Here is a 22,128-nt window from a genome sequence, read left to right as displayed (position 1 = left end):
GCCAGCCACTAGGATAACAATACTGACTAAAAGCCTTTACTGGAACCAAATTTCATTGATGTGGTTGCATTAGGTCAGTGTAGGGGGGAAAAATTGATTTACAGGATATATTACCTCTTCACTGATTCCAGCCATCACAGGATCTGAATCTTTCCACTGATGCTGCTGCTTTTCTACCCCAACGGCAGATTGTGGCGATTTGGCCTGAAATTGGAAGTTTTGAAAACCTGCTAAATTGCAACCACTGAAACAACCTTTTCAAAGATTTAACCATGGTGATAAGTCTTGACTCCAGACTCTAATCTTAAATTACACAAAAAAGTTAACATAGGGTTCTGGAATACAAACTCAGTTAAAAATAGTCTATCGAAAGCATAAGCTCATGGTTGACTGAGGAGGGATTCAACTCTTCAAGTGTCTGTTTTTCTGATGTTTAACTTATATGTCTTTAACTTATATGTTTAACTTATCAAGAAAGAAACTGAATATGAAGGACCAGAAAAAAAGTCATTAGATTTATTTTTTGCTTATTTGGGGAAATAATGAGAAAAATTAAATGCTATTTTGAATTTAGAAAAAAGAAAATATATAATATTATAATATAAAAAGGCATGAGTCAACAGAGAATATAACCCTATAATCTTTAGTTTGAGATAAAGTTTGCATGCACTAAAGTTACTCAAACTTTTTGAAATTTTTAATAGCATTACCAACATATAAATATGTCAAAGGGATTCTTTAAAATGATTAAAAAGTCAATCACATTTTCAAAAATATATACTTAAATGAATTTATCAAAAAAGCATATAGTTTTGCTTGAATCTAGGCACTGAGTACCTGAGTAGTACTTGACTTTGCCACTGGAGCAGTGATTCTGGCCGATTTCTGCACCATTGAGGATACTGGACTGCTCTGGGAAGAGCGTCCTGCAATGACAACGAGATAAAACTCAATTAAAATATACCACATTTAATAATTTCCTCAATCCCAAATATGAGAAAGAACAGGCACGGCAACATGTGGAAAGACACCATGGTTACCACAAGTGGAAACATTCAGATAAAGTCCCGCTAGTCACACGTGCTGGCATGGGTGGTTTCAAAATGGGTCAAGTGAAAACCAAAGACGAGAATCGAAAATGTGTCACCAGCAGCATTTTTGACAATGACAATATTGATACATGTAATGTCATTTCTGTTACCAAATGTCCTTGGTTTTCACTTGACCCATTTTGAAATCAGAAAGAGATTAGTTCCCTCAAACTGGAGGGAGGAGAGAAGACATATAATGTGGAAAAATATGGTTAATATAGAAAGATTTCTACAGATGAGAAAGTAAAAAGAACTCATCATCAGAAGACTAAGTTAACTATGATAAGCAGTACTAGGCCTTCCCCTCTAATAGTTAAGAATTCAGAGCAGACTACCTTGAGAAAGAATATTTCAAAAATTCAAACAATCTGATATATCTAGGAGACTCTGAAGGCTTACTGAAAATGAAACTCTTTCTAGGGCTTAAAGACACATGGTAGCACAGGAAGAAACCAAGTCTCTCAAAGTATGAATTTCCTCACCTCATCAAGAATATTAAGGTCCAGGTGAGTAGGAATTGTTTCATTCTTTGTACAAATCTTCTCAGTGCTCAGATTCTGTCTGTCAGACCAAGTGTTTAACAAATATTCACTGATTGATAAAATAAGCATACTCCTTGTATTTCTATCTCACAGTGCTATTTTACAAGATGTAAAATGCCATATAAATTTAAACCATTATTTTAATTCATGAAAACAACTTATGATACCAAATTCCAAACAGGAATGGGCTAAGGAAATGTACTAGACATTGACTGCATTGATCTTCCTCCTCAGCTGCCTGCTACCTCAAGTGACAGATTGTTCATGGTTTTGACATCCACAAAGGTCATTCATTTGTGACTGCTTTGGGTTCAGGTGACAAATACAATAGTCACCGAAGGACCATTTTCATCTCTGCCCTTTAATGAAATCATTTTAGAATCTATAAAGGAACGAGACAGACACTAGAAGCAGGTGAATGGCTATCAGACCCATTAATTGAATCACCAAATACTCTCAGCTCTGTGAAGATGACAAGGAGACAAGGAAACCTGCCAATCACAATATTAGGTCCATAACACCACATAATCTACAGTTTCTACTAAATAAGAGAATACAAAATCCACAGTAACTTATTCTGGCTTTGAGGAAACAAAGAACTAACTTTTTCCTTTTACTTAACTGGTACCTTTAAGAATTCTGGGGAGGAAAAAAAAGGAGTTCTTTGTGAGAATATTTGAGGCAGCATGGTATAGTAGAGAGCCAGCATTAACTACTAAGACTTGGGTTCAAGTTCCACATTAGACATATCTTTGGGCAAATTCCTTAACCTCTTAGTGGTCTAAGTAATTGTTTAAGAGGCAGAAATGTTGACCTGCACCAAGAGAAAGAAATTACTGGAAATTAACCAATGAAATTATCAGTCTAGTCTTTATCCCTTTCCCCACTGAGACTCCAAGCTCTTTAAAAACATCTGCTTGAAAGCATACCTGAAACAGATGGAGATACTGATGACTTTGCTGAGACTGAGCTAGATGAAGATGAGAGAGGTGTGGAGTGACTGACAGGGCCAGCAGAAGCCGATTTGGAAGCTGTGGAAAATGACAGCACTGAAGAGTTGCTTTGTGAACTGCTGATGGGTGTAGATGTCTCCCCAGCAGGAAACCTGCAAAAAAAGAAAACTATTTCAAAAGAACCCATTACAAATATTTCTCTCCACTGACAATAAAAAGTAACATCCTCAAAAGTTAATTTATCATCAACAAAAATGCCCCTAACTTCATGTAATGCAAATGCCTTAAATACTATTTTCAAAGGATACAGATTGTAAGATAAGGAAAATATGATACTTTACTGGATATTCTGCTATTTTGAGAATAAACTATTCAAACCTCTTATCAAATAAGTATTTAACAAGTATATGAACTACTAAATTTGCCACAGTAGAGTAGCTACTAGTAGTAGTGGGTACTAGTAGGATACAGGTTTTTAACATCTATTCAAATCAACCAAGTTTTGGAACAAAGGAAAACCTTCCAACCAAGGGGATTCCAATTTGTACTTTTTGCCAAAAGAACACTCACTTAACCATTTCCTTATTTACTAAGCACTTATTAAGTATGCAGAATCTGGTGAGTGGAGGGGGAAAAAAAAAAAAAAAGCAAGTCATGGCCCTTCCTCCTAAAGGAATTTACAGTCTAATGGGGAATGAGTGCCATATAAATCTGTACACAAATCCTCTGAATTCTACCCACTAGCCAAACTAAATCTTCTAAATATTTCTATGTATCACAAAGAAAAATTTAATTCTCTCAAAGAAATATTACTTACTTTTCATTTAGGTTTACTTTGGCTGCAGAAGATGTAGGTGGGAAAGATGTCTTTGCCCCTATGTGTGGAGTAGACATGCTAGCCACTGGAGTATTTTCCACCGCAGGTTTAAAAGCAGGTGATCCAAAATAGAAGGAAGATGCAGAGGTAGTCATGGGGGCTAGGGACGGGGCTGAGGACAGGGGAGTCTTAGAAGGAGGTGTAAAAGAGAAGGCTGGTGCACTAGTTACAGCAGAGGTTAGAGTTGGTTTGGAGCTCTCTGAGGAAAAGGGATAAGGAGGAGGATCCCCTGACATCAAACTGGATGATTTCAAGGATGAAGAACCAAATGGGAAGGTGGCAGTAGGGAGAGTGACTGTAGGCAAAATGAAAGCAGCAGTTGTCGTGGCAAGGTTTAAAGGTGGGGCAGAAACTGGAGCTGGAGCTGGAGCTGGAGCTGGAGCTGGAGCTGGAGCTGAAGCTGGAGCCAGAGCTGGTGATGTTTCAAGCTTCAGAGGGGCTTGAGTGGACGTTGGGGTTGTGGGAGTACTTCCTGGAAAGGGATTTTTTTTTTAAAATGAGAAAGATAATTAACACTCATAGTATAAATCAAACATTATAAAACAAAAAGGAAGTGAAAAGTATACCTAGCCATAAATGTGTAGAAGAAAAAGCAAAGAGATTATCTTAGGAAAATCAAAGATTTAATAATAAAAGTGTTATTAGCTAACTTCAAGGGGAAGAGCCTTCTTAAATAGGCTGTTTCTGGGTAAAGACGAAAATTTTCCAATTTTCCTCCTGTGATTTGGAAGAAGTTAGTTTTTAATACAGAATCTCATGAGAATTTGACAAGGGGTACCCAGAAGAAGAAACATCTGAATTTCCACTGCTGAGTTAGTACTGCACTATTTACAATATACTTTCCTCATAATCACCTGGTATATCAGGAATTTAAATCCCATTCTAAGGGTGAGAAAACAGATTTAGTCAAATAAAGTGATAAAAGAGGTAGTAGCTGAAGAGGGGAACTTGATCCAGGGCTCATCATTAATTTGAAAACCATACCATGGATATATATGTGTGTGTATATACGTAACTACATATACATAAGCATGTACACAAATATCATTATTTAAATGGGCTATTGTCCTTTTTCTGGTACTTGTCCCAGACATTAAGAGTAGGAAAGGCTGGCGAAATCTTTAAGAACCAAATATTTAGTTAAAGGATACATTTGCAACATTGGATGGGGAAATGTGCTCCTAACATCTATTCCCTTCTGTTTCCTGCTTACAAGTACTCTCTCCTTTACTGAGTGACTTCAAGACATGTGGAAGGGCAACCTTCATCACTGGGAAAGCTTAAGAATAAAAACTGCTATTTACATCAAGTCTTTGTTATTTTACAGCTCCTTGTAACCCCATACAAAGTAAACACCATCAAGAAAGTAAATGTGACAAGAATCACAGTTCACCCTGGAACCTATCATTTCTCAGTGTGTGGCACCTATTAAGGAGATTTAGCCAAGAGAGTCGGGACAGCTCTGTGCTACCAATCACTCCACACTAGTGCACACTTCTAGAGGGCTTCAAGGTTTGCCAAATGCTTTAGTCTCTATAGAATACCTTGGATGATCCTCACAGCAGCCCTGGGAGGGAAGTACTCTTATTATTATCCCCATTTTTCAGATGAGGAAATGTATTTGAGGGAGGTACATGACTTGCTCAGGGTCACGTAACTAATGTTCAGTGAAGGATCTGTACAAGTCTTCCTGACTCCAAGTCCAAGTCACCATTACATCATACTGCCTCCTAGTGACATTTATAAAGCTCTTTAATATTTGTAAAGTGTGTCTCTGTACTTTTATCTCATTTGATCCTCTAAAATACCCTGAGATAAGTACTACAGGTACTATTCTTGGTTTACAGATGAGAAAATAGCCCCAAAGAAGTTAGGCACCCTGGATACCACCAGTAGGTCAAGAGATGGAATGTAAACACAGGTCTCTTCTGCTCTAAGCCTGAATGCTCTTACCATATAGTACCAAAGATACCTAAAAAATGTCTTCCTTGCCCAAACCACATTAACTTCAGTTCTTCCTTTTGCAGATCTTGTATGTTTTGTTAGTCAAATGATTGACTGAATGCTGCAGTTTTCACTGGTATCTCTGAACACAAAGGCAACAAACCTGAAAGCATCTGTATCCAGCTCTAGCATACAAATATATGTAGCACTCAAGATACTGTCTTTGTGGCACCATGCCTGAGCCTAACTTAGAATGGGATCTTCCAGGAACTGCAATAACTAAATTTCCTTGACAAGAGCTCAAGATGGCTCTGTATTACAGAGCATTCTGATTAGGGATGAAGCTTTAGAGCAAATTTCCAGTTTCTACAGATAAGGAAGAAATCATAAGAGAATAAAGTATAGAATTCCCTGTCCCATATGAAAATGGGAGTTCTGAAATGAAAGACAAGCATAATGCCTTGCACTCAGTAGGTACTTTGTAAATGTGTTAAAACCTAATTGAATAACTACAATTTGTACTTCCTGGGCTTCTTCCTTCTGAGAAGAAAAACTCTTCAACAAACTGATTACAACTAATCTCTCTTAGAAACAGACCATAGAATGGTTATTGAGTTTTAAAAAGCTATCATTTAAGAATTTATGCTAAAATTAACCACTGCAGAGACTCATGATCACCATCAAACTAGTGTACAAGGATTTTAATTTAGACAACAAACATGACAAGGACCTTTTATGTTAAAAGAATTGTCAAAGGAAGCATTACAGATACTAGCTTTAGCATATCTGTGAAATGCATATAGAGGACTTTCTGAGAATTGTGATAACCATATAAAATTTTATCTAATAAAATTTAAATTGTACAGTAAAAAAACAACCTATTACACTGTCTATAAAAGCAATTTGTGGATGTGTACCTGATGATTTGGGCTGTCGTTCTCCTTCTATAGTAAGTTGTTCTGGAGTCTTAATCAAAGACCTGAGACCAGGATTTTGATTGATCATATAAAATGGACAAAGTACCCCATCTGTTGAAAGTAACATCAGAACTGGAGCAGGAGGAAGAGTCTTTTCGTCATCTATTAAAGAGAAAGATTAAAAAAGAGAGACGATATCAATTTGGGAATCCAGAGACACTGGTTGAGAAAAGAAGCTGGCCAGCAGGTTTCCCACAATGAGATTACATACTTAAAGTATTGGGACTTGAATCTTAACTGTCATAAAATAACCATCTAAAAGAAAACCACCACAACTATTAGACAATGTTTCCTGCAATGCCCTATATGAAGATGATTTTATTACTCTGTCAAAAGTGCTGAGCTTTAAAATGTATCTCAGTGCAAAGGATAGATTCAGCTCAAGTTACAAAAATCTATGAGTAAATGCTCAAAGCATTTAAAATGAAAAGGACAGGAATCTTTAGGCAGAACTGCTAGTGGGGAAATGATAGACGAGTCTATATGTAAAGCAAAGCAAAGGCATGAAAGGCATGTCAAACAACTTTACACTCATTTACAGCTGAATGCTAAACATGTACTTTGTCAGTTCAGATTTTTCAAGGGTAATCAAATGAACCAGCTTGTCTTTTGGACTAGTCAGTGCAAATGGCCAATCAGACCAAACAGTCCTGCATGACTAAGGCTTGTATAAAGAGAGTATGCTGTAGAATTTAATGGTGCCTTGACTGTGATACACTCCCAAAGCTTAGAGCACTAGGAGACAGATGAAAGCATTTCTCTTGATCACAGCCATTTGGCCAAATGTCAACATAGTAGGTATATAGAGCTCCAGACTGTTAACATTTGGACTTCCTTCTTGAAAAGCCACAATTTTCAAATTCATATGGTTAAAAATCACATTTTTTGTATAAACACAATTGTCTCATTGAACAGGAAGAAGGGGAAAGGACATATTTTCAATTTAGAGGAAAGCTCTTTATTTTCTCCTGAAATTCCTTCCCTTTCAGTGATTAAGAAATGTTGTAATGTCTGAGGGAAACCAGAATTGTGGCACTCCTAATAGTCATTTAGCAGTGGTGGCATCAGCAAGACAAATTTTATTTTCCCCAAATAGACTGGGTACTCAAAATTCCTTATGAATAAAGAATATCTTTTATTTCTGCGCCGCCAAAACATGTAGTATAATGGTAAGAATACAGAAAGTAAAGAAAGAATGCTCCTTGATAACTAAGAGATGAATTATTGCCTTTTTTGGGAGGAGGAAAGAGGGCAAGATTGGGATGGGATACAGAAAATAGACTGGAAAAAATGTGAGATATAAGAAGAAACGAGACCTACCTGTTTGAAAACTACTGATACAAAACCTACAGCAAGATTACTCCCCAAATCCTTCCATTTCTCACTGGTTATTACATCAACCTGAAGACTGACAAATGGCAAGTGCTTTAGAGGAAAAGCATGCCCCTTTTGTTTGTGATGCTGGAGTTTTAAGGAGTAGGTCAAACCACTTTGCCTTTCTAGGGAACATGCAGCAGTTAGCTGCACAAATTCTCGGGAGTTCAGATCCAACCTGACATTAAAATGACGGGAGCACCCCAATCAGTGATTGTTCTAATCTGTGAGGTTTCACCAAAGAAAAACATCTCAAACACTACAATTTAAGATTACTAATAAAATAAAAATAATTGAGCAATGAAACACCAACTGAGCTATCTTGGCATTAACAACAAACTTAAGTTTCTAAATTTTAAAAGTATTTTAGAAATAAATGTTAAGTTGTGTTATAATCTCCTTGTATCAATCTCAACAACACCTGTATAAGGAGGGGATTCTATGCCACCAAAATAAATAGGGATAAGTTTGAGAAGTATAGGAGAGAGAGAGATGACACATACTTGTCATTAATATGTCCTTTTAGAGACATCTTGCTTGAAAAGTCAGACAACTGTTTGAAAAACTGCATTTCTGAATTTAAAGGCGAGCATCTCACTTACTGATGGGTATTTCTACTTGGCTGGTATAGTCTATAGCAACACCCACAGGCAGGGAATCATCACTCTTATCAGTAACAGGCAGTTCTGCTCGGCTAGAGTCTTCCAGAAGCCAGGATTCCCAGTTAGTCTGGAAAGGAAAAAAGAGCCATGTTAGTCCATGTTTACCTTTTACCTCATTCATGTGGGAGTAAGTTAAAAACAAAAACAAGAAAACAAAACAAAATAAAAACCACTTCTCTTAGATCAATTTGTTAACCACGTTTATTTAAATCCAATATGGAACTAAAATAGTGGCAGCCTAGGGTAGCCTCAGAAACCTAGAGGCTGGGAAATTGACCTTCTCCTCCTGTGATGATAGTCAAAATATAACAACAAAGTACATTTACTTTCTCCTTCTTATAATAAATTAAGAAAACTCATTTTGTGGAGGCAGCATAATGTATCTGGGTCTCTTGATTGCCTGTCTACCAAGAACTGCTTGTATGATCTCATAAGGGCTCAGCCTCCTGCCAAAATGAATAAATCTTTGACTGCGGGATTTTGATTGCACATATAAAATGCCTGGTAAACTTAATGCATGCTATGAATGTAAGCTATTGTTCCAAGACAGACATATTATTCACTGTTTGATACCACCTACATTATTCCCAACCACCCTCCAACCCCAATCCTGACTCACAATAGGAGATATAAGCAAGTGATAACTACAGTTTTATGGTTAGAGGATCACAGAAGGGATCTAAAGTCACTCAAATTCCAACTCTTCATATACAGATGAGTGGGAAGAAATGGGCTTAAAAAAGCTAATACAAAAAAGTTAACATGAATAGGAATAAGGTCAGATTAGTTTGCAGTGCCACTTTACACAAAGGCACAAGCCACTTCACTGATGGTTTTGTCATCTAGTCCACACCACTGATCCACAACTGATCAGTAGAGGGCAGAAGTATTTGGTTACCACTGAATCTGATACGCCGGATGTGCCTGCAGGCTGCTGGGCCCTACAATAAATGGCTCATTTTGTTTACAACTTCAGCATGTCATTCAAGGGCTATTATGGTCTAGACATGAAATAATTAAGTGCTATCAAACTTACATACCCCTAACTTTTTTCTCTCAATTTTAACTTGTCTATTCCCCTAGAAATTTTACTTATAAAACCACCAGATTATTTATATAATCAATAAGGTACCTGATCATTCTGCCGGGCAAGGATGCTGACTTCAGTTGAGGCTGCAGAGGCTGCTAGTACTAGGTCCCTTCAAGAAACAAATTCAAATTCTCACTATTATGTCATATATGAAAAAGTTTTTCCTTAAATACATCATTATGTCACTATAGAAAATATAATTCCTCTATTCAATAGTTAAAGAGAAAGTGATGTGGCTCATCACAACTGCAGAAGAAAAAGAACTTTACAACCAATTGTTTCACTTACTGGGTCAAGAAATATAGCCAAAAAAAAAAAAAAAAAAAAAGTCAGCCAATTGTACCGTGTCTTATCAAGAAAAAGATGCAACAATAACAAAATAACAGTAATAATATTTTATAAAAAAGCAAAGATACAACAAACTACAAAAGAATACTGGATTTAGATTCAGAAAATATCTGGGTTCAAAGTTTCCATACAAACTCCAAGCAAGAAATTTAATGTCTCTGAGCTTTATGTGCCTCATTTGTGAAAAATAAGGATGAAAATTTTTGTTTGACCTATCTCAAAACATAATGTAATGACATCAGGGAAGTGCTTGAAGTGAAGTTTGCAAGCTGTAAGAAATCATTAAACACGTATCCCCCTATACAAGAGAGAGGTAACAAGCATATATTAAGTGCCTACTATATTGCCAAGCACTGTGCTATATTAGTACTTTACAAACATTATCTCATTCTGCCATATAAGCAGAAGCACTGCTTAGTGAACTTTTTAAGCTCCAATTTCATTTGTGCTCAGGAGAATTTAGAAGTGTTTCTCATATGCCAATTCCCCTATAAACAGCCACTGGAACTAAGTTATATTTTTAAAAATTGTGTATTTATGCTATCTGGGAATGACAGGATGTTAAAGCAAGAGTCATTATAGCTTTTTGTTTAGCAATAGATGACGCTATCAACAGTATTTAGCTTCTCTTTTTCCCATTTACAAAAAGACTACCAAAAATATACCTAAGAATATGATTTCTGACCTAGTAGTGAGAAAAGGATAATCTCTTTCCTGAGTTTTATACTTACCATTCCTCAATATAATTAAGATAGTAATGATGCTGTCTTTCAGTGCAGCTGCCATAGCATGGCTCCATGAAATTCACAAATATCTCAGGGTGCTTATCTTCTTTTTTCTATAAACATGGAAGAAGAAAAAAATGAACAACTAATATGCCCCTCCCCTCCAAATCTACATTGTTCAGTTTCCCCCAAAAATACATTGCCAATTAATATAAATAACTTTAAACTTTTAAGAAATCATGAAATGTTCAGGCTGATTCAGAAACTGATCTAGTCCAGAGGTTCTTTACTTTTTTTTCTTTATCACTGAACCTTTGGGCAGCCTGGTGTAACCAAGAGAACCCATCTCAGAATTTTAAAAAATGATAATAAAATATATAAGATTACAAAGGAAGTCAATTATACTGAAAGTTATCAAAATACTTTTAAAAATAAGTTTACATGGGGCTGCTAAGTGGCGCAGTGGATAGAGCACCAGGTAGGAGGACTTGAGTTCAAATCCTGCCTCAGACATATACTAGCTGTGTAACCCTGGGCAAGTAACTTAACCCCAACTACCTCCCCTTCAATCCCACCAAAAAAATTTGCAGACCCAAGGTTAAGTGATCTATATGATTTAAAAGTAGAAATAAAAGACGCCAAAGTTCCCCCCCCAGACTATATCAAAGTTTCTTGCCTACAGATTATGAATACTTTCTTCAAGAAGAGATACTGAAAATGTTAGACATGGCAAACACTGAAGAACATCACAAAAAAATGAAAACTGAATCTATTCTAATGGAAAGGAAATGAATGGTTACTTATGCAGGAGTTATTTCAAAATCAGTTATGTATGTAGTCAGACCACTGATTTGTTAGAACAAAGATCAAAATCATTGCCAAAGAAGAATAAAGGGAGATCTGGACTGCAAATGACTTAATTCCAATCCGACTATTTTTAACAAGCAGTTGACGTCAAAAAGAGGTTAAATGGATAAAAGGATAGACTTTGACACAGGTATCACCATTTCCTAAGGAACTTTGCCAGTCTAAATCAATGCTCACAATAAGGAGACTAAAACTGGCTCAGCCAACAAACACTTGATCTCCTTGCCAAATGGAAAGATATGGCAGCCAACTGCAGCAGCAGCTTAAAATATACACTTGATTATAAAACCTTACTGAGAAGATTTTGAGTAATGTTGTTCATAATATGATAAGAAGCTGTCCAGGTAAAAATAAATTTATAGAAAACCTAACAAAAGAGCCAATTAAGCCAGATATTTCCGAAAGCTTTTAAAAATGAAAGTGGAGCACAAAAGAGCAAAAATGGAAAAGACCTGTAATAATTACTACAACTAATTCTTTTCTCCATCAATGATGGGTGGACTCTAACATTACAACTTTCAACATCCTGCATAAGGAAATAGAAATGGAAATAAAGAAAACAAAGATGAGAAGAACAACTGGATTAGACTAAATACACCCAGAAGAAGACCATACTAGAGGTAACACAATTTTGATGGAACTAAGTGATTTGATTCAGAAGATATCAAAAAGACGGGGAAATGCCAAGTACTTAAAAAAAAAAAAACCGCACACGCGCGCACACACACACACACACACATTCCCCAACCATTGTGGAAAATGAAATTATATAAGAAAAGATGAAAAGTCTCATGTATACATAAATATTCAAAGCAGTATTTTTGTGGCAATAAAGAAATGGAAAGAAAATGGGAGAGAATAGCTCAATGAAATGTGATATGTAAATGTCACAACATTATGGTATAATTAGAGATGACAAATAAGGGAAATTAAAAAAAAAACACAGGAAGTTTCACAAACTAATATAGGCTGAAGTATTCAAAATGAGGAAAATTATATACAATAAATACAATAACATAAATGAAAAGATCATGGAAAGTAAGAACTATAAGTAACTGTAATGACCAATCTTGGTCCCAGAGTACAGAAAAGAAAATATACCTTCTTCCCTTTTGGCAAAGAGATGGAGAACCACAGAGGCAGAATGTTGCACCTACTGTCAGAGGTGGCCAACTCTACTGGTTGTTTTTGCTTAACTATTTTTTTCTTTGTTATAAGGAAGGGTTTGATACTAAGTGGGACCTGCAAAGGGCATATATTAGGAAAAGATTGTGATATAAAAACAAAAGGTGGCAGTAAAACTTATTTTTTTAAATCAGTCTTTAATTTCATCTCTACCTCTAAAAAAGGGGTTATCAAGACCCATTGCCTATTTTCCCATCCCTAGAAAATTTTGATAAGAATACTCTACACATGTACTGAGAGTATCTTTGCTTAAAGATATGAGAAAGGAACAGGAAAGTCTTCAAAAAGACATTCAAGACAAGACCACATCTTTATAGTCATACAAGTACAGAAAATAAAAAATTGTACTGCATTTATTAAGCTATAAAAAGGTAGATTTAATTTAATTTAAAATTCAGTAGAACAAAATAACTGCCTTTATAGCTCTACTCCAAGATATCTTCCCATCTTTAGAATATAAGTGTTTTGAAAAAATGTAAATAACAGATAACTTTGTTTTTGTTTGAACTTCCAATTATTAATACCAAGTAAAAATGGGAAGAAATGGTCACCAGAGATGTTTGTCACTGTCAGAGGGATGTCCAGGGCAGAATCCAACTGGAGACAGGCACAGCAGTGTAGTAGAGAGAGCACAAGGCTTAAAGTTAGGGAGACCTGGGTTTGAATCCTAACTTACGACACTAGTTCTGTGACCCAGGGCAATTCACTTAACCCCCAACTATAAAATGAAGGGGGTTTGGACTTCTAACATCCTTTTCAGCTCTCAATGTATAACCCTATGGATTCTCTATAAATGATAATGGCAGCTGGGGGAGAAGGGGGTGCAGTGGATAGAGCACTCATCTTCCTGAATTTAAATCCAGCCTCAGACACCTATTGTGTGACCCTGGTAAGTTACTTAATTCAATTTGCCTCAGTTTCCTCATGTGTAAAATGGCAAACCTCTCCAGTATCTTTGCCAAGAAAACCCCAATTGGGGTTGTGAAAAATTGGACATGTCTGAAAAATGACTGAACAAAAAAATGAATAGTAAGGTCTTTCAAGTGTTCTGCTTTGTGCTGGTGACATCAAGACCTGGAATACTGAAGAGGTTCCTTAAAAAGAACTACCATTAATCAAAAAATGTCAGCTTAACTACCCACAACAGAAAAAATAGGGGTTTAAAGAATGCCCATTGCCCATTGCCCAGATAGGGATATGTAATGAGATGGGCAACCTGTAGAACTGATCTATCAATATATATCTTGGACAGACAATGTGAATAAACAATAAATTGAACATCAGGAGGCAGGAAGGCTGAATTGCTTTTGGGAAACCATGCAGTGCTTTTAAATATTCCAAGCTTCTACTTGAAATAAAATCCATCTTGTTAACAGCAAAATTCTTCAGTGATGCCATAAGGAACTGAGTCATAAAATCCCAAAGTCTCAAAAGAATTAAAGTTATAAGTCAATGAAAGGGCATGGTAAGCAAGAGTAGGCTACATGAGAAAAGCAATATAAAAGATATTCTTGGAGAGAAGTATGTCTGGAAAAGGAGGTGAGAGATAACCAAAGGACAACATAGGTACACAGCCTATGTGTTCCATTAGTATCCAAGGAGAGTCCAAAGATCTGTGTAATTGAAAATGGATAATCTCCTCTATTTTATTAAGGCTTAATTAGTTTAGTTTATGTATTAATGTTCAAGTAGTTATATATTAGTTACTCTCCATTAGCATGTGAATTTGAGCTCTCTGAACTCCTTAAACTTACAGCTATTAGTTTCCAATTTGGCTATCCTCCCCCCACTAAGTTCCCCTCCGAAGGACTCGCAAGTCACAAAATTGTAATCTATATCCTAATCTATCAGAAATCAATAACATGTTTACCACAAGCTCCTTGTTCTCTCTCAGATATTGCCCACCACTGGACTTTCCAGAGGATGTTAGCCTACCTTATAATAAATTTATGTATCTTGTGGTTAGTGACCTTGGCACTGAACTACCAAAAATGAGATGCACCTCTGTTATGCTAAATTGATGTCACCGTCTATTTTTGGGTTCCCCTGTATGACTATAAAAGAGCTGTCTTGACTCTCAGATGCATCCTTGGTTACTGAGGAGCTTTGGACCCCATTTATTGGCAAATGCTAGCTTTGCTAATAAATTGATCGTGCTTAGAACTCTGTTGCCTCAGTTTACCATTATTTCAATCACGACAGATCTAAAGAGATCATATTTGTAAAATGCTTAGCATGATGTCTGAAACATAAGTAGGCCCTATGTAAATGCTTATTTCCCCCTCCCTTTTCCCACCCCAAAGGCCTCCCACCAGTATTTGGGTAATCCCTAGGGAAGATTTACAGTAGGACAAGGACAAGAACAGAACACAATAAGAAGACCTGAGTGACAGTCATGATCTGCACCACTTAAGGGAATGCCAATTGAAAGATCAAAGAATTTAGATCTCTAAAACTAAATACTTAGTGCTCTTTTTATTTATTTTCAAATAATGAGTGAACCACAAATATTCTTAGTTTTTAGTAGATTAGCTTACGTGAAAAATAAAAGGCAAATACACAGAACTTTAACAAGTCAATTTCTTAAATATAGGAATTTCAATTCACAACTAAATTAATTCAGCCAGTTTTAAATAGGACAATATAAATAAAACACTAACCACAGTGAGCTATATAAGTTTGTTTGTTGGACTCATGGTTCAAAGTCTCTAAGGTGAATTTTCATCACTATTTTACATAATGCTTATTACTGAGCTAATTTTTTTAAAAATTCCTTTTTTAAGGGGGAGAATGCAAGACACATGACTGGGACTTGGGTACTCCTTTACTTAAAATCCAAAGTAAAAGTACATAAAACATTCTAAAGGAAAAAAATATTCAAACAAAAATAATCTGTTCAAAAGACACCTAAATTAATGCTATCAAGTTCATAAGTAGGGCATATAAATTAGCATACATACAGGTAGTACAGTCATCACCACATCTGGGGAAGTTTCCAAGGTCCCATCTGCTGCTGCATACACTATTGAGAAGACATATGTACCAATCCACAGCACATCGAGAACTGAAATGGGATATATCTTAATGAATTCATCATTAAAAATAACAGATGAAGCAATGACTTGTTTGTGGTTGATTTAACAAGTAGATATAATGAAATTAACATCTAAATATATGAAATCAAGTAACTCTTTTAATAATTTAGAGAAGATTTCATTGATTGTGCACATTTAACAGAAACTTCCAATTCTGGCCAAAATAGTAACTAATTTTTCTGGGAACTTAAAAAAATGGACATTTTCAGGAAAAATTGACATGCATACAAAGATAAGGAATCTCCCAGGACAATTAATCAAAAAGTACTTTCCTGTGTTGAAGCTAAAATTTATTCAATTATTCTATCAATGATAAAATAGAGCATGTAATTTGGGAATTTCGCGATAAATCCTGGCTAATGTTAATATACCTTTAAAACAAACAACTCATTGGAGTCATTTCAGTTTTTTTAAAAAGCAGACTGTTTTAGACCTAAGAGAGTTTACCTCTTACAGGATGATCTGCTTCATAAAATGGAGGGCAAGGAATTACTTTTTTCTCCTGCAATGTCTGAAAAACAAAAGACCTTGTTTTAAATAATCAACGCTATTTAGGCCAAGTTCCAATTGGTCCTCCCCAGAAAGAAAGAAATTAATGCCCAACACAAAAGTCTCATATTGATTTTACCCATCTTCAGTGGCCAAGAGGGCAAAGATAAGCGGGAATGACTGAAATGAATTTTACATACACAAGGATTATTATAAGAAGTCAGACTGAACTTACAGGGAGATACTGGATCACAGTTCCATTATGTTTTCCTACAGCAAGTTGCTTTCCTTTAGGACTCCAACATACTGAAGAAAGAAGAAAATTTGACAAAGCACTTTTAATAGGTGGATTAACAACTGAGATCAATGACAAGATAGTTTACATAATCACCATTTGTTGTTACTTTATTAGCCAATTCAAAGAAGAAGGCTGTTTGTTTTTGAATTTATTAAATATAGTTAAAGATACTGAGAATACGTGTAGGATGCAACCAAATTGTATTACCTCTTTGCCCCAATCATTTGAGGGCTAAGAGTGCTTTTTAAGCAAGACCTGCCCAGAGGGATTAAGGCCTTCTACCTCAGTTAAGCAGTCCTACAAGTATCATAAAAATGTTCAATCTGTCACTATTATTTTCGGTTATCTTCCTCAGAAGAAGCAAAAGAATATACCACAGTGCACTTATTTTAGGACAAGAAATATTAAATTATTCTCAAAGCCAAATTGAGAATTGGCAAGCAATTTGAAAACATTTTTCCCCCTCAGAAAAACTAAGTATTCTCCAAAATTATTTATACTCTCTTGCTTCAAAGAAGAATATTATCTCCCTTTTCAGATATTAATGTCACATTTTATTACTATAAATTAATTTTTAAAAAGAATTATATAACTATACATTGTAGGGTCAAAATTTTTATTACTTACCAGATGTTACTGCCACAGATGGTGGAAGGCTTGCGGACACTTTCACCGCATCTGTGACTTGTAAAACTGCGATACTTCCATCAGCCAGACAAACTGCTGCCATGGTGGGGACAGTAGGATTCCACTTCATATCGACAACCACACCACCAGCATCTTTCGTCAGTTTGTGATAGGCAAATGGGCGTTTCTGCTGTTTAGCCTTTTAAAACATGCACAGAAGCACCATATCCTTCAGACAAAATCAGTCTATGCTAGCTCCTCTCAACTGCAGACTACCCAGCTGACAGAATTAAAGAATTTTAGAAAGCTTCTTAGTGATTTTTTTTGTCTTATCCACTCATTTTATAGATTGAGAAACTAAGGCCCAAAGAAGGGAAATAAATTATTATGGCAAAGCTTAAGGCAAGATGCTAAAATTGTTAATTTTTAGCTCAACATACTCCAAGTAACTGACAATACTGAAGGCAAATGAAAAATACTTGAATAGCAGCTGGAGATTAAAATATTTGCCAAAGAACATACATGCCGGTAAAGCAAAAAAGCTATATAGTAAGAAGCATGCATCTGACCTAAATCTGAGGATCCTACCACCTGTGCAACTATTGGCAAGTTCCCTTCTGGGGTCTCATAGTTCTCATGGGTAAAAACAATGACGCCCCACCTCAGAAGAGGTAGCTGTAGCAGATCATCTCTTCTAGTTCTCAGTTCTATGATTCAGGAGTGGATAAATACTTATTTTTCTGCAAGCAAGACTGCAGGCATCTGCTTCAGAAGTGTTCAACACCAGAAACTGGATTTTCATGCTAAATGAAGATTCCAAGATCAGCTAACAAGCCCCTTACCTCATTTGAGAACGTACGAACATCAAAAAAAGCAATGAGGCCAAATTCACTGGACACCATACACACAGAGAGTGTCAGATTATCACAGCTCAAAGCCAAGTGGTATACAGGAAATTTCATAGGGATAAATATATTTGGAACTTTCTCAACTATTAGGAAAAAAGACAAGAAACAAAAGTCACCATTTTTTAAGCACAGAGACAACCAATCCTTTAATCTAGTGCTTTGTTAAGAATTTTTCTACATAAAAGATTCCCAGACATATTTTAAACTTCATTAAGTTTTGGTTCTTCTGTAACCCAGTCAGACACACCAATATAAAAGGAATAGCTCCCTGAAAGGAACTTTGGAAAGCAATTTGATTTAATAAAACTCCTCCCAGACATTATACAATCAGGTCATAAGCCAAACAAAAATATAAAAGAATAAAGTAGAATTTTCTCTTCTTTGTGCTTGAAAAGATGACCAGATACCTTAAAAGAAAGAGCCACATGGATTGTCTCCAGAACTTCAATGATAGCTATGGGAGTAATATTCTTAAAATTAGTCTTCAGTGACTATATCAGAAATTTTCTTTGAGAAAAAGACTCCTTCATTAGTGCTTTGCTATACTTCTCTCTTCTATCTTACAGAAATCAATAACTTGTTAAAATGTTCTTTACATAGTAGGAGTTTAATAAAAATTTACGGAATTGTACAAACCAATTTTATTAGGATCTTCCCCAGGTCGATTCTGAATAAGAAGATTTTTGGTAGGGAAAACGCGAAACCCAGTGGCTCCTCCAGCAAACACCAAACCATACTTATTAGACACAGCAAGCATACTGCAACGGTCTTTGGACAGTTCTTCAGGGGCATCAAAGACTCGAACTTTCTTCAGTGCCCTAAACTGAAAATCCTGTCATAAAGAATAAAAAGAGAGTAATTCAGTAGTTTAAATGATAAGAAATATTGCTTACTTAGGTCAAATACAATTACAAAGAAAATTTTGACATAATATTTCCTACTTCTTCCCTGTTAAAATTCAGCTCATCCTGGTTTTCTCCCACTTACTATCTTCATCATACATTATATACAATCTTATTCCCTAATTTTACATGAATATATATATATTCTACCTCCCCAATGAGAACACTGTAAATTCCTTCTGATTAAGGATAGTGCCTCCTATTTTTCTCCCAATAATATGATAGAATGAACTCAACACTTGATATAAGAAGACTTTCCAGCTGAATTCCAGCTCTGACACTTAGTATCTGAAACTATTCGAATGTCACTTTTCCTCTGAGCTCTAGTTTCCTCATCTGTAAAAAGAGGAAAATAAAACTTGTTTAATAGGGGTGTTGTGAAGAAAATACTTTGTAACTTGTGAATGATTATTATTATATTCCCACAAGGCACAAAGTCTATATACATAACATATATTCAAAAAATACTGACCAAGAAAAAGATGACTTAATTCTAAGTAACTTATTTCAAGAAATAGTCACAATAATGAAATTTTAGCACATCAAAATATCTTTTGCCCCATCTTTGTCTCCCTTGAATTCTATTTATATGTATACATGTAAGCTCCAAGAAGGACAAGCCTATGCTATTCTCTGAATTTTCAGCAACTAACTAAAGGTCTTGAACAGAATAAGCCATTCTATGTGTGCTTTTACATAAGGGGATAATGTTTTGTATTTTGCAGATAGAGAAAGATGAACTTGGAGTCAGAAGGATAACCCTAAAAATCCTGCCTCTAACACTTAATAGTTATGTGACCACAGGAAAATAATTTAATTTCTCTAATTCTCAGTTTCCAAATTTGTCAAATGGGGACCATAATAGCTATAGTACCTATTCCCTAGTGTTGTTGTGAAGCTAAAATGTGATGTCAATGTCCTGTCAACTTTAAAATAGTAAATATCCATTACTATAAAGCATTTACTCTAAGCATATCACACTTCCTTGAAATTTTACAGTGAGTCTGTGTTTTTGGGGGGGAATCACAGTAGCATAATGGACCAATGAAAGAGTTTGTAACTGCTATTTCTGAGACCACAAAATAAAAAATTAATCTAGATTATTTTTGGACCTCTGAAATTATAGTTACCCAATAGCCTTACAACAGGTGAATCAATTATGTAAACGGGCTCCTTAAGCAAGTCTATCCCTTAGCATAAAGAAATCACTATCCATGTTTGTTTGTTTTTTGAGCTGAAAGAGTCCTTCAATGCCATCTAGTTTCATTTTTCAAACAGGAAAACTGAGTCTCTAAGGGGGAAATTACTTGCTAGGGTTATACAATGAGTCACTGGCAATCTACATGTTAGTCAATAATCACTCATTAAAAGTCTGTTATTAGCCAGGTACTGTGCTAAGTGCTTGAGATACATAAAGAAGCAAAAGATATCCCCAGTCCTTGAGAAGCTTGCATACTTCTGGATTCAAGGAGGGCTCAGATCTCTTCATTCTCAATTCAGTATATTTTTCAACACAACAATGGCCTAACTCTGTCCCAGACATCTACTTCATTCACTGTTGCTTCAAAGGCTAAATCCATCCAGGACAACAGCTATAAACCACAGAATGAAAAAGACTTTAGAGACAATCTAGCTCTGCTCCTTAATTAACAAACAAACAAACAAACAAAAATGAAGCCCAGATTAGGAAAGAGAGAAGCCTAGGATCACGCCATGATTTTAATGAACATTGACTGAAAATTCATGGTTTCAGAGACACAGTTGAGCACACTTCCCCATGACAACCCATCCTGGTTTAGAAACAAATCGGTAACGAGAATCTGGGTTTTGTGACACCCAGGATGGTGCACTTCCCATCACAATAACCTTTCAATCTAAATATCCTTGGAACATTCTCCTCAGATATATCTGGCCCAAGAGATAAATTCCACCAAGGAATCCCACTGAACCAAGAATTACTGAATGTCAGTACTGGGGGGGGGGGGGGGGGGGCGGGGGGGGGGAGAGAACCCTCAGAGATAACTTAATCCATTCCCCTCCGCCTTACACATGAAGAAACTGAGGCTTTGAGGAGGGATAAGATTAGTCTAGATTCATAAAAGAAAAATTAAGATCCCAAAAAGGATGGAGGACAGATAAGGGGTGGCTTGTTCCCTGAGGTTCATGTAGGCCTGTATGGACCTTTATAGCTGAAGACGGTGCCCTGCAGTCGTTTCTGTTTTCCCATGATTCCTGATTTCTTCTACCATTTCTACTCTGGGTTCCTCTCTCCCAATAGAAAACTTAAGACCAAGGAATCGTTTCATTTATTTCTCTCTGATTTTGCACACCTCAAACCACTATTTTGATTCACGACCCTCATACATGCTACAAGATCATTTCTTTGCTTTTGGAAGTCCATCCTTTTTTACCCTTCTCATACAGTTGTCGGTTCTGGTTAAACAGCTAGGTAACAAAGGTGCAGAGGCTCGGATTTCCCTTCTCCCTGCACTTTCTCTGGTGGTGTGGGAATGGACCGCGCTTTGGGGTTACTTATAGAAAAAGGGACCTGGAGACAGAAAATTTGAGCTTCCACCCCTTATGATCGTGGGCATAGGATTTAAGCCTCAGTTTCCTCATCCGCAAAATGGGTGTAGCGCGCGGGCCGGCCAAGACAATCTGTCCCTCGGGTCCCTTCTAGCCCTAAGTCTAGGATCCCTAGATGAAGGGGAATAACCTAGGGGGAAACATCCAAGAAGCTGAATCCGAAAACCAGGCCTTTGGATTCCCGTTCTCTCGGGCTCCGTAAGCTCCGAACTCCCGCCCCCGGTACGGCTCGATCAACTCGAGGCCGGAGGCACAGGATGCGGGCTCTCCAGGCGCCTCGGCTCTCTCTCCAAGGCAACGCAGGGCCCGAGAGACGCCTCGCACCGCGGCCAGGCCTGGCGCGGCGTGGCCCATCCCGACAGGACCTATTTTGTCCCCTCCCGGCCCAGGCCGCGCGGCACCTGACCTTCATCTCCCGTTCGGGTATCAGCGCATCCATCTCGTCTCCCATGGCGCAGTCTCCCTACTAGCGGGAGACCGAGGAGCCGCCGCCCCCGAGGAGCCGGAGCGGCAGCGAGGATCACTTCCCTCCCCTGAGCTCAGCGGCGCGCTCTCGGGGCCGCCACATCCGGCGCAGGCAGACGACGT

The 22,128-nt window shown here is 36.8% G+C and overlaps 1 protein-coding gene across 4 annotated transcripts in view; it reads right to left on the bottom strand.

Moving 5' to 3' along the window:
• NUP214 (nucleoporin 214) overlaps nt 1-22,128 on the bottom strand; it is a 97,456-nt gene extending 75,328 nt beyond the window's left edge. For 2 of the 4 annotated variants that reach the window (XM_031954852.1, XM_031954853.1), the window contains exons 1-16: nt 21,947-22,128; nt 18,689-18,884; nt 17,987-18,135; nt 17,145-17,343; nt 16,455-16,525; nt 16,178-16,241; nt 15,596-15,699; nt 12,552-12,692; nt 10,590-10,696; nt 9,553-9,619; nt 8,361-8,487; nt 6,325-6,486; nt 3,404-3,935; nt 2,563-2,738; nt 838-926; nt 115-204 (exon numbers count right to left, since the gene is read on the bottom strand). In XM_031954852.1, the coding sequence (XP_031810712.1) occupies nt 115-204; nt 838-926; nt 2,563-2,738; nt 3,404-3,935; nt 6,325-6,486; nt 8,361-8,487; nt 9,553-9,619; nt 10,590-10,696; nt 12,552-12,692; nt 15,596-15,699; nt 16,178-16,241; nt 16,455-16,525; nt 17,145-17,343; nt 17,987-18,135; nt 18,689-18,884; nt 21,947-21,991 (2,319 nt within the window). In that variant the 5' untranslated portion in view covers nt 21,992-22,128. The remainder of the gene's footprint in view (nt 1-114; nt 205-837; nt 927-2,562; nt 2,739-3,403; nt 3,936-6,324; nt 6,487-8,360; nt 8,488-9,552; nt 9,620-10,589; nt 10,697-12,551; nt 12,693-15,595; nt 15,700-16,177; nt 16,242-16,454; nt 16,526-17,144; nt 17,344-17,986; nt 18,136-18,688; nt 18,885-21,946) is intronic. The other 2 variants (XM_031954854.1, XM_031954855.1) reach the window with 1 other exon arrangement.

The sequence above is a fragment of the Sarcophilus harrisii genome, chromosome 2 (genome assembly GCF_902635505.1).
Source record: "Sarcophilus harrisii chromosome 2, mSarHar1.11, whole genome shotgun sequence".
Taxonomy (NCBI): Eukaryota; Metazoa; Chordata; class Mammalia; order Dasyuromorphia; family Dasyuridae; genus Sarcophilus; species Sarcophilus harrisii.
Note: the sequence above shows the minus strand (reverse complement) of the source record. Positions and strands in the feature narration are given on the sequence as shown.